The 16,155-nt window shown below is 37.4% G+C and overlaps 1 protein-coding gene across 3 annotated transcripts in view; it reads right to left on the bottom strand.

Moving 5' to 3' along the window:
• Positions 1 to 3,686: 3,686 nt before the first annotated feature.
• Positions 3,687 to 16,155, bottom strand: part of FAT4 (FAT atypical cadherin 4) — a 171,669-nt gene continuing 159,200 nt past the window's right edge. For all 3 annotated transcript variants that reach the window (XM_057546733.1, XM_057546734.1, XM_057546732.1), the window contains 4 exons: positions 15,480 to 15,604; positions 13,590 to 13,807; positions 9,276 to 9,537; positions 3,687 to 6,708 (listed from right to left, as the gene is read on the bottom strand). In XM_057546733.1, the coding sequence (XP_057402716.1) occupies positions 4,844 to 6,708; positions 9,276 to 9,537; positions 13,590 to 13,807; positions 15,480 to 15,604 (2,470 nt within the window). In that variant the 3' untranslated portion in view covers positions 3,687 to 4,843. The remainder of the gene's footprint in view (positions 6,709 to 9,275; positions 9,538 to 13,589; positions 13,808 to 15,479; positions 15,605 to 16,155) is intronic.

The following is a 16,155-nucleotide window of genomic DNA, read 5'->3' as shown; positions in this document are numbered from 1 at the left end:
TTGGATTGGTCATGGAGGGTCGCATGAATCAATCAGTGTTAGCGCAGACATTCACCTCAGTTAAAAACATCTCTCCTTTTGTCTTCGGGATCTTAGACATCAATGCAGAGTGAGCGCATATCCACGTTCTCAGGGTATCCTTTGCATTTGGAGATGCACTTATTTGGCAAGAGAATATGCATAAATGAAGGTTTGCTTCAACAATCATTCTGTTTCTAGGCCTGTTCTGAATTACCATTCTTACTCCTTATCCTCACATCCATTCGACCCGCAGGTTTCTGGGGTGCAGTCTTTGCTGGTGTATTGACAATGATCTGGCCTCCCTGTCTCTTTGGCTGTTCCTCTAACATGGAATGTTCTCCTACTTGGGGATTCCCCATGCCACCGCCTCTGCCTGCAACAGTATCACCCAAGCGTGTCCGTGGCTTGTTTTCCTGCCTCATTCAGCGCTTTACTCAAATGTCGCCTACCCAGAGAGGCCCTCCCTGACCAACCCATCTAAAATAGAATGCAGGAATTCCCTGGTGGTTCAGTGGTTAAGAGTCGGTGCTTTCACTGCTGAGGGCCTGGGTTCAATCCCTGGTCGGGGAACTAAGGTCCCACAAGCCGTGCTGTGTGCTGCGTGGCCAAATAAATAAATAAAATAAAGTAGCAGGCACACTCCCAAGTCAACATTTAGCCCTTACACTGCTTTAGTTGGCTTGCAAGCATTTGTCTCCACTAGATATTGCACTGCATAGTTATTACTGTATTTGTTACTTATTGATGGCTTGTCTAGCTCCTCTACCAAAATGTAAGTTCCTTTGAGGAAGGTCTTTGTCTATTTTCTTCGCTGTTTTATCCCATGATCTAGAAGAGTGCCTGACATGTAAAGAACATTTAATATTGTTTGTGATTAAATGGATTTACCTAGGACATTGAACTTCTTTATATCTCAGTTTATTTCTCTGTTGATGGAGAATGTTGTACTTCATGGACTTTGGTCTAGAATATATTTGTTTGCAATGATTATCATAGATGCATAGGTTATGTTAGAATTGAATCACTGATATTTATCTGTATGCATGAAAATTGTATGCACCAAAATTTATTAGAACCTAGTGCCTTTTGCCTCATTAACAATAAATGAAAGTACTGAATCCTGTATAATACTGATCTATAACTCTTGGACTGATAAACCATTAAAACTGCTGGCTGGCTCAGTAATGGTAACCATATAAATTACTAATAATGTGACATTTCACTCAAAATACCTTTAAGGAATATATACTAGATTAATCACAGACTTTAATATTTTATTTCACACTGAAAGCTCTAATAAATATATCCCAAAATACATTTCATTTCTAGGTTTATTTTTCCTAAGGGAAATGTAAATGTAGTCATCTTAGAATGTTAGTCCTTTTAAAATTGAATCTATGACATAAAATAATGAGAAAAGGAAAAGTGCATTGCTGAATTATTGATTCAAAAGTTTAAAATCACTTTCACCTTTTACACATTAATTTTATCATAATGTTGAATTCAAGTGAATAAAAATGTATTTGCATGAAAATAGTGATTTCTTAGATGTGTTGTCGGGAAGTAATGAAGTCACAGGGTGATATATTTTATTTTTTTCTTATAAATAAAATATAAAGAACATAGCTTTCAATAGTTTAAGTCAGTTATCATTCTCATCACCCTTTGGGTGGGTAAACATTTTAAGGGCAACATGTGAGGCAGAAGCTGTGCTCCACTCCCTTCTGATGCTCTGTTTTCCTCAAATGATTTTAACATATCTGAACAAGTGGTCAATGAAATCAGCTAACTTCTTAGAAAATTTTGGAAATGGCCTTTAAAGCAACAGCAATGGGCTCCTTAAGAGCTGAGTGATTGGAGTCCTGTGCCGTGTCACCAATCTAAGCCCACAGATCTTGTGGCTGAGTGATTACAAGCTGCTTTTCCTGGCAACATGCCCACTAAGGTATTTTCTATGTGTACCTGAAGGAAAGTAACGTTTCCTCCACAACAGACATGCAGGAAGAGCCCCCAAGAGTGACTGTATTCCAGGCAAGCCAATATACCCTTGCAAGGGCTGGATTAAAATTCTGAAGGCATGATTTTATGTGCGAAACTGCAGGTCACCACTAGCAATTAATTTGTGGGGATTGTTACCTTGTCAGTTTGTCTTCAATCCCCATTCCACTACAGTAATGTTATGTCATGTCACTGTTTCGGTAAGGATTAATTTCCATTTTGAGTGAAAATTTCATTGCATACATTTCTGATTTGTTTTGCTATATAAGTATTGTTCTTGCTTCAATGGAAAAGATTTAAAGAAGAACCAAAGGCTAGAAATTTTCCAATAAAAATTCTATCTTATGCCGAAACTGGGATTGATTAATCAAGGGAATAGTAATTCTCTATCTCACAAAGAATTCCTAGAGAATTAGAATACAGAATCCTGGCATCAGATTCCTTCTCCTTAACCCTTAGCTATAATCATGTCTATCATTTTACTTTTAGCTCTGTTCTCAATTATAGAGTTTATATTCTTGAGGACATTGAGATGCTTCAGAGTTTCTCAGAAAGAAAAATGTATCCTGTTTTGAGTTATGCAAAGCTATCAACATGTTCCCATATTTGGTGCATAGATTCATAATCCTAAAATTCATAGGGAAATACTAAAATATGTTGGTTTTTGCAGGTGATCAAAAAAAAAACCCAAATTAGATTAGTAGCTTACACTCAGTCCCTAAATTGTGTTATATGAATACTATAATTTAGATTATACCCACATTTTATTTTCTATCAATAATTCTGCCACAGATCTCAATCTGTTGTTACTAATTTAAAATATTTTATTCACTAAAAGCTTTTTCATATTTTATGTACTGAGAACTTTTACATACGGTTAAAACCTCTATTCATTATGGGGCAACTAGTGGTAGAGGATAATATTCTCAGCAAATATTAGGTGTGGGGCAGATATTTAATTACAAAAAGTGCTGAGGTTGTGACATAATTTGCAGAAGTCCTGTTATTTCAGATGTAACTATTTATACACCACTGGATTTCTTCTGGGCTCGTCTCTTCTCCTGGATTGTTTCACTCTTGGGTGACTATGTGAAAACAGGGGTTTGTCTTGGCTAAGATAGTCTGTACAATTTGTTTAGAATTTATGCAGCAGAGTGATCAATAAATTAAACACAGGTATGTGTTACAGAGCTTTCGCTGTCATTCTTCCTACCCACGACTGGATATGGAAAATTTGGGGCTGCATCCTTGGAGAAAATGAGACCCAGACATTTTCTCATAATTAGCTTTAATTCATTTCTACTCCTATTATTATAATCCTGGCCCAAAGCTGGCCTTAAGTGAACATATCTAGGGGGAACTTCCAAGCATTTTTGCCAGAATGCTTAAACCAGGCTCATAACAAAGTTAGTCTCCTAAGGTCCAACCTAGTCTAGACTCATTATGCTCTAGGGAAGTCCAAGAACCCTGACAGGTGGGAATGCACTAACGCGACCTTAAAATATCTGTTCTGGCAATTATCCATACTCATGTTTTTTAAAAGAAAATGATGCTGCCCATTTATCATTCAATTTGTCATACCCTATTGACAAGTAAAGACTTTCCTCAATTGGGCATGGAAAGAGTATGGGAAAATGAAAAATTAATAGTACACTATGAATACAAAGTATTTTAAATAAATATTTTAATTCTATCGTTGGCATTTAAAAGTAGAAAGCATACAGTATGTTACAAATATCAAACTGTGAAAAATATGAACGTTACATAAGTAACAAATGTAAAAAAGGTATTTTCTTACCTTCCCTGAAAGTAAGAAAACCATTCAGCATAGGAAAATATCAGTATCAAAAACACAGCTTCGGTGTAAAAAAAAGTTTTTACACAGTATTAAAAAAAGGGTCTACAAAATGACACAAAGTTAAGAAGTGTTGAAATTTGACTTTATATAAATTATAAAAACTGGGTACTTTGGGTAAATGTTAAATGGCTGAAAACTAAGTCCAATCATAGGCTTTCTTTAGGTTGATTCTTTAAAATTTTAAAAGCATAGAACATTTTTCAATAAATAACTTTTAAAAGTGTCTCTGAGAAGTGCTGCTAGGACATCATTCCACAGCAGGAGAGCGGCAGAGTTCTGGGGACAACATTTTGTTCCAAGTGGAAGCCTCATGAAAGTCAGAAGACCAAAATTGTTTACAGAAAAGATTCGGAATTTTTAACAAAACTTTGTAAGAAAGTTCTAAAGTGCTGAACAAAATGACTTAATTTTAGTACCCACTGTCATGACAAACATATTCAAATATTCAGACATTTCCGAGCAACATCGAATGCGGAATCCATAATTCTGAAAAGTGTTAATACTTAGTCGTTCATTCAAGGATAGGAGGGCTCTTTCTACACTTTACAAAGATGGGTTAAACCTCAAGGATCTTGCAATGCAAAACATGACAATAATAATACAATGGAAACAATACACATACCCCACTGTGAAAGCACAAGTTCATTTCGGCAATGGCAACGGTATTAATTTTAAAAGTCACAAATCAAACATTGGTAAATAAGAAAAACCTTTCCAAACGCTGCATGCCACATGACTAGTTACAAAATACAATGCATGCAGGAAAAGAAATTCAACCAAACATATTTAAATTAAAGAGTTGTTTTGAGTCTGTTTCAGCAGCATTGTGGTTATTATTTTTAAGTTTTCCTCTAACACCAGTTCATACTGGCCTGTTTTGCAAATGTGACCCACCCTATTCGGCAACCTTACAATGGTTTGAGTGTTTCTTGTTTTTTATATTTTTATAATGCCAGCACACAAAGGTCACACATACTGTTCTGCTTCCCCATCTTTGGGGGCTGGCTTAGTTGTCCCACCTTTGCCTTCTTCATTTGCTGCTGCTTTTTCTGGGAGAGATGCCAAATCTTTAAACACATCTACATAATGGCCAAAGCCCGGGCCCCAGTTCAAAAGGTTGTCCCAGTTGAAATTCCCTGCTTGCTGCCCAAGCTTCAAGGGCAGTGTGTTGTCAGCAACCCCGGGCGCTGCTGCCTGTGTGCCCACAGGTCCCCCCTCAGCCCTGCGGCCGTGGTATCTTCTAGGCTTCAGTCTGGCTCCGTAATTATCTTCATCATCTGCATCAGATTCATTGACTTGAGATAATTTGGGCATCCTGGAAGTATATACCATTGGTTTTTCCCTGTCATATTCCATTTCTGAGCAAGTGAAAGACTCATGAGAGTCACTATCAGAGGAAGATTCTGGAGCCGGAATGCCATCCGCTGGGTTCCTCGTTCTGGACAGTGGCCTTCTGCAGTCCTCTTCTGAAGAAGACCTCCCGTGATCTGCACTGCAGATACTTGGGTTTCTAGGGCGAGGGGTGTTTAGCCTCTCCACCTCCTCAATGGAGAGTCCTACTGGTGGAGAAGATTCCAGAGGAATCTGCCCAATTGGCTGCTTCAGGCGACTCCCCGGTCTAGAGCCATGAGATGCCATGGCCTGAGGACTCTTGCTTCTCCTTCCCAGCCTCGCGGCGTAGTTGAAAATGCCGGGTTGGCACACATCGCCGTGCATTTCCAAAGTATTTCCATCCCTTATCGGAAGGTGCAGTTCCCTGGCCGGGCTGTTCCTGTAGAAAGTGGAGGACTTGGAGAAAGGGGCGGGGCTGTGTCGAGACAGAGGGTTGGGAGTTGGGCAAGCCGAGTGGCTCAGGGAGCTGGATCTTAAACCTTGACTGTAGGAAGGCTGGTAAGTCAAGCTGCTGGCTCCTAAGGGCATGGGGGACTGCCTGGCGAAGCCTAGCGGACTGTGCCGCTGGATGGAGAATTTCGGGGTGTGGCTGCGGAACTGCTTGTAGTGTTGGATGATGTCTGCGTCCGAAGGGGCGATGCTGCTGGCGTTGTCGATGTCGTAATGCTCGATCTCTTGCTCCGGTGAAGCCAAAGGGGCACTGGGGATGGTTTCTGAGTTGTGGGGGAGATCGGTCTCATCGTAGATGAGGTAGGGGTTCTCCCTTTCAATGATATCAGGCTTCGGGTTCCCTTCAGGCTGTTTCCTCACGGTCATGTCCTCCCCGTAGGGGGGGATGTTGTCTGGATCGTCAAAAGCAACGTTCTCACTTCCCTTTTTCTTCTTCTCCTTCGGTTTCTTCTCCTCTTTGGGATTTTTGGCCTTCTTCCCCCGGCACTGGTTACACAGGATCAAGCTCAGGACCAGGAGGGCCAGGACGGTGGCACAGCTGCCCACGATGGCAGGCACGGCCCACAGGGGCAGGGAGATCTCCTCGGGGCCCTGACTCAGAACACAGACGTGCCCTCCGGGACTTCCAGCCTTGCACACCCTCCCCGGAGGACAGAAGACACCGAGACAGGCCACCACCGTCTCACAGGTCCTGCCTGTGTGTGACTCCGGGCAGCTACAGGTGAAGCCGGAGTGCAGGCCTGGCTCACAGCTGCCCCCGTTCTGGCACGGGTGGGAGGCGCAGTCCCCGGGGGGGACGCACTTGTATGCGTACCACTGATTGATGCACAGCAGATCCCCCCAGCAGGGGTTACTGGCACAAATGTTCGGGCCACGACAGCCCATCTTCACTGAGGGATCCGTCTTCGAAATGGAGGCCAAGCTGTGCTTCCCGCTGAAAGGAAGACTTTCTCCGCCGTACAGCACAGAAGCGATGCAGCCATCAAACCCTGCCGGGGCGAGAAGGAGCAGTAAGGCGTTTTAGTGAAAACTAAAGGCTTAACAGGCTGCACAAATCTGCCCAAGAGAAGCTTCGCAATCACATCACGAGAGTTTAGACACCACAGTCCCAGCGCCATCACCCCGTTCGAAGGCAATAAATCTGTGCATCTTACAACAGAAGTTAGCCAGATGAGTAAGATTTCCATAACAAAACGTGGTGAACATTCATGAAGGGCTCTAACAGGCTGCGTCTTCGTTTTATCCCTCCTTTAATTATCTGTTGGTTTTATTTTTATAGTCTATGTACCAAGAATTACATACATAAAAATAAATTTTATTTTAAAACTACTTAAAAAGAACCAAAATAGGCCAATAGCTTCAAGCATTAGATCTTGTACTCTCAATGGAGGTGATACGGCTCCCAAGGGGGGAGTTGAACATAGCTTCTTAAGGAGCAAAAGAAAAATCTTAGCTATGACCATGACTTGTGGGCCTCCAAAGGGCAGATATAGAGTATACTTGTGGCGGGGCATGGGGGGCGGGGATATGGATAAATCAGGAGGTTGGGATTAACATATAAACACTACTATGCATAAAATAGATAACCAACAAGGACCTACTGTATAGCACAGGGAACTCTACTCAATATTTTGTAATAACCTATAAGGGAAAAGAATCTGTATGTGCATATCTGTGTGTGTATATATATATATATATATATACATATATATGTATAACTGAATCACTTTGCTGTATACCTGAAACTAATAGAACATTCTAAGTTAATTATACTTCAATAAAAAAAAAATGGAGTATACTCATTCAATTAACATTATATGCGGTAGTGATGGCAGGGGTTGGAAAAGAAGATCTAACACAGCTCCTTAGGGGGGCGATGATTTTTTAAAAAGTTGAGAAAGACTTTGTTACACTAATATTTGTGTGCTAATATTGCTAATGCTCCAGTCACAAAGCCCAAGAATATATCTTGACACTAACAAAAGGGCATAATTTACATTGGCTTATTTTCTTACAACATCCAAATGAATTAGCATCCATATTCTAAAACAGGCTAAATATATAAGAACTAATTATTACCTAGGCTTTAACTTTTATGCTTTGCCTCCTTTACTCTGCAACACATTTTTCAATTTTCCTCTTATTTGGTGCATCATTCCACCCTAGTGCCATTTCCATCCCTGATACACTCTTTTTCCATGAGCTCCTGGGACATCTACTTTTGTTCCTCCTCTCCTGGTTTTCTTTCTATGGCTTAGTCCCCTTTCTGTCTCATTCTCCTCTAAACAACCATTGGCTCTTAGAATTACTCAAGGTGAGGCCCTGGGCTTTCTTTTTACTCTACACCCTCATATTTGCTTATCCTATCCATGCCCAGTACTTCAGTTACCTGCTCGATACTCATAACTCCTAAATAAGTATTTCCACCTGGTCTACTCCTGATTTCTAACCCATCTACCCAAAGGTCTTTCTCAAAGGTGCTCCAAACTCAGAAAGCTCCAAACAAAATCTTGATGTTCCCCATAGATTTTTTTTTTTTTTTTGCACCCTTCCGCAGTTTCCTCTCTTAGTGGCACTATCCATTAGTTGGAATGTCAGAAACCTTCCTGAATTTTACCAAAGGCATCAACACTCTGGCTCATTTTCATTCCTAAAATATTCTTCCCTATCCACTACTTTTAAACTCCTGTGCCACCAAACTAGTCCAAGCTCACACAATACCTTGCGTAGATCACTGCAATATCTTCTCAGCTAATTTGTGCAAGTCCCCTCTTGTCCTTCTCCAATGTATTTTCCATGGTGTAGCCTGAAAGATCTTTAATGTCACTGTATATCTGATTTTGATACTTCTGTGATTAATTTTTCAGTAACTTCCCATTGTTCCAAGAATGAGATAAAAATTGCCACATAGTCTAGGAGAACTTTCATTCTCCAACTTCATCTGTGACATCAGTCCCCAATATTCTGGGTTCTGTGATCCTGACATAATCTACTTCTTTCCCTTTAGTTCCCATCAATATAAATTAACTTTCATATTTTCCCATCCTCATCTTCATAGTTCAGATTTAAGTACAAATGTCAATTTCCAGAGAAGTTTCCCCTTCTCCACGTTTTTGGCAATCTCTTAGAATTCTATATTCTTTCTCACATCATTTACCATAGGTTAAAATAATATAGTTACTTGTGTAATGATTTGATTGATGTTTGTCTTCCTTACAGGACCATGTATTCTATGGAAAGAGTCCACCATTGTAGTTCATGCCAAGTACCTACAGGGCTCTATAAGTATTGTGTGAATGAACAAACGGATGAGTAAATGAATGAATGTATAAATAAATATTTGGTACACAAGGAAAGGATCAAAACACCCTGGGCTGAGTTATGAACTTGGTAGAAAATGCCTAAAGAAAGTGACGACCAATAATTTATTACCAACTTTCTAAAGATAGTTATGATAGTCTTAGAATATTCATAATGGACATTATCAGATATCCAACTACTTTTAGAGGAACAATTTTACCTTTCTTTTGTGTCTCTACTCAACACAAGCCTTTACCTGTTTGAGTATCTCGATGAGCTTGATTAGGAGGAATTCCGCCAAGGGATATAGTGAGCACATCGAGGCCACCAAAATCCTGAGTAGGGTGAATGATATCTCTGTTATAAATTCTGTCGATGGACAATACTGTGGTTGTTCCATTTTTTCCAATTAGAAAAGTATGCCAGTGGCCGTCAGCGACGTAGACTTCAGGAATATTTCTCTCCACTTTCCCAGCAATTCCTGCATCTGACGTAAAATGTACTTTGCCATTCTTAATCTGTGAAACATATTAAAAATAGTGTACAATTAAACTATGATATGCTTGAATAAAAATAAAAGTGTCAAGAAACCTTAAAACATTGATCAATATAAAGCAGAGAGAACAGTTGAGGAGTCTGGTTGTGCTAGAGTATGCCTTTACAATTTTAGGTAACATATACCTTCACATTTAATAGGTTCAATAGTTTTCAAGATATTCTTATATTTATAACTAATTTTTCAAGATGTATAGAGTTATTCTCCAGAACGCAACTGAGATAAATAATAGGGTGAATACTAATTTTAAGATAGGTAAATCACACCTTTTTATGAGTACTTATATTTTAATGGCAATTGCAAGTTTAAAAAAATGGTTTAATAAGTGGCCCATAGCTATCAAAAAATTGTAAAACTATATCCAAAAAGAGAAATCAATGATTAACTATAAATGAAGCACAGTTGGAAAAGTGAAGACATAAAGAAATTGTTTTACCTGTCATCTATTACACACTGGAATTTTATCGTAAAAAATCATGCTTATTATTTATTAAGATGACCACGATGATGAATAAAGGGTGAGTTCTTAATAATGAGGCATCTGGACAAGTCTTTATTTTGGCTGTCTTTTAAAATTTATCTAAGGGATATTTGGTTTCTTTTACTTTGCCCAGTAGAACATCGGGTAACAGGATGCTCTAACTCCAGTTTCCAGCTCCCAAGTTTGCAGTTTTCTAAGTAGACACTTAGAAAATGAAATAATTTATAAGGCAGGATGAAAAGAGCATAATCCCATCACTACTGCCAGACAGAGCTGGTGCCTCGGCCGGCGGATAAAGTGGCACTGCGTATCAAATGACGGGAATGAAAGGATGGATCCGTTTATTTTGTCACTCAGATCAAATGCTTTTTCTACATGCAACAAACACATCTGGTAGAATTAAAAATGAGTTCATTTTTACTTTATGGAAAATATGCCTAACACATTTACATAAGTTATTCATAATGTAATATTTTATTAAAGCAGTTTCTCCAGATAGTAATATATTCCAGTACTGAACCCAGGGGGAAAAAAAAAAGAAAATTGTGGTTAAATGACAATAACATTTCATCGAATGGGCAATGTCTCATGAAACAGACAGTGAAAACAGCAACTCCTCTTTGGTTATAGCCAGAGTCTTCTTTGGAAAGGAGCCTTGAGAAGAGCCTTCCACAAGCTTTGTGTTTCTCTCCTAATTGATCACACCATGTCATCCTTTCATTCGACCAATTTCTGATGAAAAGGTCCTTGGAACATACCATGGAGTAGGATGAATAAGAATATATGTTTCCATTACAACATTCTTCATGTTCTCCTTCTCCCCAATAATACTCCACCTAACTCTTCTACCCACCCTAACTTTTGAAACGTCATGCTCATTTTTTGCTTGGTTTTATTTATTCATAGATTGATTTGCTCATTTATTTATTTTTGACTCTATAGGGCTCGGAATCATCCTAACTCTGTACGGCATACCTGGCCTCACTTCAAAAGAAAAACAAACAAACAATACACCAAAAACCAGAATTGACTTGGAGTAGAAACAAAGCCCATCATCTGGCATTATCACATTTCCAAATATGGAGATACCCAATATGCCATGAAAGAAGAGAGATTTGTGAAACACTTTAAATACAGTTCAAAAGCTGTTATACAAAAAAAAAAAAAAAAGCTGTTATACATAAGAATGCTTTTCTTTTGTTTTCCTCTCTGAAATTTTCTCTCCTTAGTTTCTTTTTTTATCTGAATTTAAAAAAAAAGAAAGAAAGAAAAGAAGGGGAAAAAAGAGAGAGAGGGAGAAAAAGCAACTGTCAGAAACTGAGCCAAAAGAAAGACAGAAGAAAACCAGGGGCCTTGGTCACTGATAAGCTAACTGATAAGTAACAGTCCATTCTAACTTGCTTCCTCGCCTGGATAAGCAGATCGGATTCCTGTCATCCAAGTAACTTGCTTACTTACAAAAGTCACTCTCTTCCTGTCTATTCAGTTCTTCTTAATCACTGTTTCTTTTTAATGTATTTACTCCACCTGCCAAACCCCTGAATCTCTGAAAAACCGCCTTTCAAAATTCTCATACAAAAGAAATGTGCATTTTGGTCTGCATTAGTCATTATTTTTACTCATTTTCCCTTCAAGGAAAAAGAAATCTCTTTCTAAGTGCTTGCTACCAATGCAACGAAATCTGGAGAAGTTGCATGCTGCTGTCCTGTTGGAAATGCAAGATTTTATGGTGACAAAAACGGATGTCGACATTCAGCTTCTTCCTTGAGGAAGAAAAATATTCTGTCTCCAATTTCTTCAAGCACATTGTTTTTGTATCTCTTGGTTTAAAGAGATAACATACAGAAATATTTCATATGTCATTTAAATGGCACGAGGACTTGGAAGCAGCCTAACAGATAATGCACAGACCTCAATGTCAAAGCCTCTCAATGCATATAAAAAATGTTTCTGGTAGAATATGGTGATCTACTTCTTTCCTTACTTTCTTTACTTCCAATACAGTTTTCAATGAAAACCATAAACACCGAATAATGACGTTATACAGTGACTTAGGTGTTTTCGTTTTGCAGCAGTTACTCTATTAATTCTGGATCTGGGCTCTTTGTTTCAACAATGGAGGTAAAATTATAACCTGAAGATATTCTGCAACTGGATTAGGGCAGAGCTTCTCAACCTCAGCACTGACATTTCAGACTGGATGGTTCTTTCTTGTGGGGTGTTGTGGTGTGCATTGAAGGGCGTTTAGCAGCATATTTGACTTCTACCCACTAGATGTTGGCAGCAGTACCCTTCTCATTCCCAACAACCAGGACAATAAAAATGTTCCCAGGCTTTGCCAAATATCCCCTGTGGAGGGGTGGTAAAATCACCCCCAGCTGAGAATGGCTGGACTATGGCGATTATGAGAATTTTAAAAAGATTGTTTTTTATACTATTTAAAGCTCTGTACAGGCCACATACCAACTGAGTTGGCATGGACAGAGAGAAATTTTGAGAATAAAGAAGCTGAAGTTCAAAGGTGAATGTCTGTTTTTATTTTTAGTATTTTATGTGAATTAAACCTAGTAATTTTCTATGCATATTGCTCTTTTCTTTATGAACTAAGCTTTCAGTAATTTTCAAAATATTGAGTTATAAGTGAAAATAATTCAGGAAATCTGGATTTGTTTTCTTAAGAATTAACTAAAATTCATATAAAAATTACCAGCAGATTTATAATAGACTGAATGATATTAATAAAAAAGCAGTTGATATAACTAAACTAAAAAAAATGATGGTCTGAAAGATGAAGTCTTACTTGTGGGAAAGAAAGCAGAATAATCATTTTAGAAATTAAGAAAGCTAAGAGCTGACAGGAAATGCATATGTAATGAAATTATTCACCAGTTTAGCATCTTATTTATAGCTGAGAAAAAAAATGTGTAAAAGCCTAATGATAAATCAATCATGAAATATAATGTTTCAAAAATATTTATTTAGAAATTATTTGGGGGAGTTAACTGAAATTTTACTTACTATAAATTCCAAAGGTATTTAACTTTACAGGATTTACCTGGATAGTGAATTGAATATATGTCCCAGAATAAAGCCAGAAAATTTCAAAAAAATTTTTATTCTAGTCATTCCAATTAATATATACATAACAGTGTTTGGAATAATTCTTGGGAAAACACATTTTTCCATTTCAAAGACATATTATCTTTTTGTTTCACTTTGTTTAAAAGTAGGGTAAAAACAATATAAATTTTTATCTGGCAAAATAGATTGCAACAAATTCTTTCTTTGCTGGCCTACACAGCAGTGCTCTCTACTCTAAACAAAAGTGTTTAGAAACCAGACCATTCAGTTCTTTGTTACTCTGGCCAATGCCTGAGGAATAGTTAAGATAGATGATATTGGAATAGTGCCCAGCCTCAGTCGGAACTCTAATGGGTTGTGAAGAAAAGGATAGAAATTATGGGAGAAGTGATTTAAACCATGACACAGCAGGCGGTCTAATCAAATGAAGTCACCATTAGCTTTTATCTTACCTTCACAGTAGTGTAATTGCTGCTTTCTTGGATATGGATTAAAATGCCATTCTCGCTTCTTGTCCTGAATTTTACTTCCAGGCTGTTCACACCAAAAGGTTCCAACATGGCGCCTCGGATGCTCTGTCTCAACAAATACTCTCGCTTCTCATTCTGACTCATGTGGTAGTCCAAGCGCCCTTTGCCTTCTAATGATAAGGCCGTGTCAGGAGTAATAGCTGAAAGCCAATGAAGAAAGGGAAACATGAACGCATCCAATAGGCATTTCTTAAAGAGTTTCTTTGGTGACAAAAAAATTATAAAAAAAGAACAATGAAAATATTAAGATTTTGGAATTAGTGTCCCTATATCCTCCTCTGAAAAAATAATTCCCACTTGTGAATTATTGTGTAAGTTGATTTCAAATGCTTAAATCCATTTTGGAACCATGAAATAGAAAACATTTTATGATAATTATTCATTTGGAAAATACTCATTAAAATATTTGATACATGCTACATACATTATGAATACCTCGAGAGATAGCCACATGTTAAAAATATACAGTTGAAGAATTTGATTATAAGTTTCACTGTGTTTCTAAAATTAATCAATCCATATATGTTTTCACAGTTGTAATGATTTATAATCTTTAAAGCCTCTAACATGGAAAATTTGAACAAAGAATTGTACAAACATTCACATTTGTAAGTAACTTTATTAGTAGTAATAATCACGTCGAATTTAATTTGTCATCATGTATAAACATCATATGTAATTATACTTTTTCATAATCTGATAAAATGTTCACACTTCTGAAGTATAAAAGTGTGTGTTATAGCTAATACAGCTAAAGAAAGGACATAAAGAAAATGAGCTCAAAAGGGCTTCAGCAATGCATGGTACATTTTAAGAAGGTAAACTTTGTAGTATGTGAATTATATCTCAACTAAAAAATAAAACTGCAGGCATTGCTCAAGTGGGTGACATTTTATTTTCCAAATATAGTTGGGCTCCTACCTACTAAATACTCATTACTTTAAAAAATATCATGTGACAATGTACTTTTCCCATGTTTTGATTTTATCCTAAATAAACACAATTATACTCTGCTACTAAGATCTTTTCGATTATAGTATATATGTAATTTAATCATAAATTTCTATTCATTCTCATATTATAATAGAATCAAATGACTACTTAAAAAGTGATCAGATAAGTGCAATGATTTAAGCAGTAACCACTTATCTGAGAATAAAGCAATTTTTATAAAAGAGACTCCATTAGGGCTAGTTAATGGGATATACAACTTGAAATTAGAGAATGCCATGCTCTAATGATGGCTTGAACATCATTAATGTCTTAATAAAATTAGGCTTTAGAAACAAATAACTAATAAAAGAATTTAAAAAGTAATATTCGAAGCCAATTCCAATAATTGCAATTTAAAATTTAAGTATCACCTTGAACTATAACAGATTTTATTGCCATTGCATGTTTTGAACTCAGTGTTTAGTGATTTAGTATTATACTTTTCAACCAAATACAACATATTCACCAGAGAGATATCCCCTAAATGCAGATAATATTAAGCCAAAGGCTGAATATAGCCCCTGACCTTGTAAATTGTCTAGCATTCCAATAGGTAAAACAAAAATAACTAAGTGATACATTTATAAAATGGAAATGAAGGACATATTTAGTAAATAATTCTAAAAGGATTTCACTCTTTCTCAGGTGAAAACATGAATTAAAAAATGTCACTGTGTTTTACCAAGTATTGCCCATTTAATCTTTTCAATATTTAGAATCAAAACATAATTCTTTTACTTCAATTACATATTTAGGTGCATATATTTATATTTTAATGGTTATTATAATTTCTGGTGGAAGATGAAACAGCTTGCATACATTTTTCACAGTATTTCCCAGTCAGTCCTTCTCTGCAGTGGCACTGCTGCCACGACCAGTAATCCGTACACGTGCCACCGTGTTGGCAGGGACTGTGAGTACAGGCACCTTCTAGTCTAGGGCACCTAAAATAAACAGAATGAAGACGCATAAAGCACAAAATCGGGTGGGAGAAATTTGTTAAAATTAGATATAAACTTTTATGAACCTGCTTAGTTTTCATGAACTCAAATCTTTGAAACTCAGGTTACAACTATATTTGGAGCATCTAATCTAACAAGGTGTCCTGTAACACATGCCCTGTCTCATTCATAATGGAGAAGATTAAACAAAATAACAACTTACACAATAAAGAAAAGGGGTGATCATTCCTTTTTTTTTTTTTTTTAATATTTATTTTTATTTATTTGGTTGTGTCGGGTCTTAGTTGCGGCTTGCTGGCTCCTTAGTTGCAGCACGTGGGCTCCTTAGTTGCAGCTTGTGGGCTCCTTAGTTGTGGCATGTGAACTCTTAGTTGCGGCATGCATGTGGGATCTAGTTCCCCGACCAGGGATCGAACCTGGGCCCCTGCATTGGGAGCACAGAGTCTTATCCACTGCGCCACCAGGGAAGTCCCCCTTTTTTAAATTAATTCTTAATTGAGCCTCTTGGTCAAATAAACACTTTGGTTCACGTG

Source organism: Balaenoptera acutorostrata, chromosome 5 (genome assembly GCF_949987535.1).
Source record: "Balaenoptera acutorostrata chromosome 5, mBalAcu1.1, whole genome shotgun sequence".
Taxonomy (NCBI): Eukaryota; Metazoa; Chordata; class Mammalia; order Artiodactyla; family Balaenopteridae; genus Balaenoptera; species Balaenoptera acutorostrata.
Note: the sequence above shows the minus strand (reverse complement) of the source record. Positions and strands in the feature narration are given on the sequence as shown.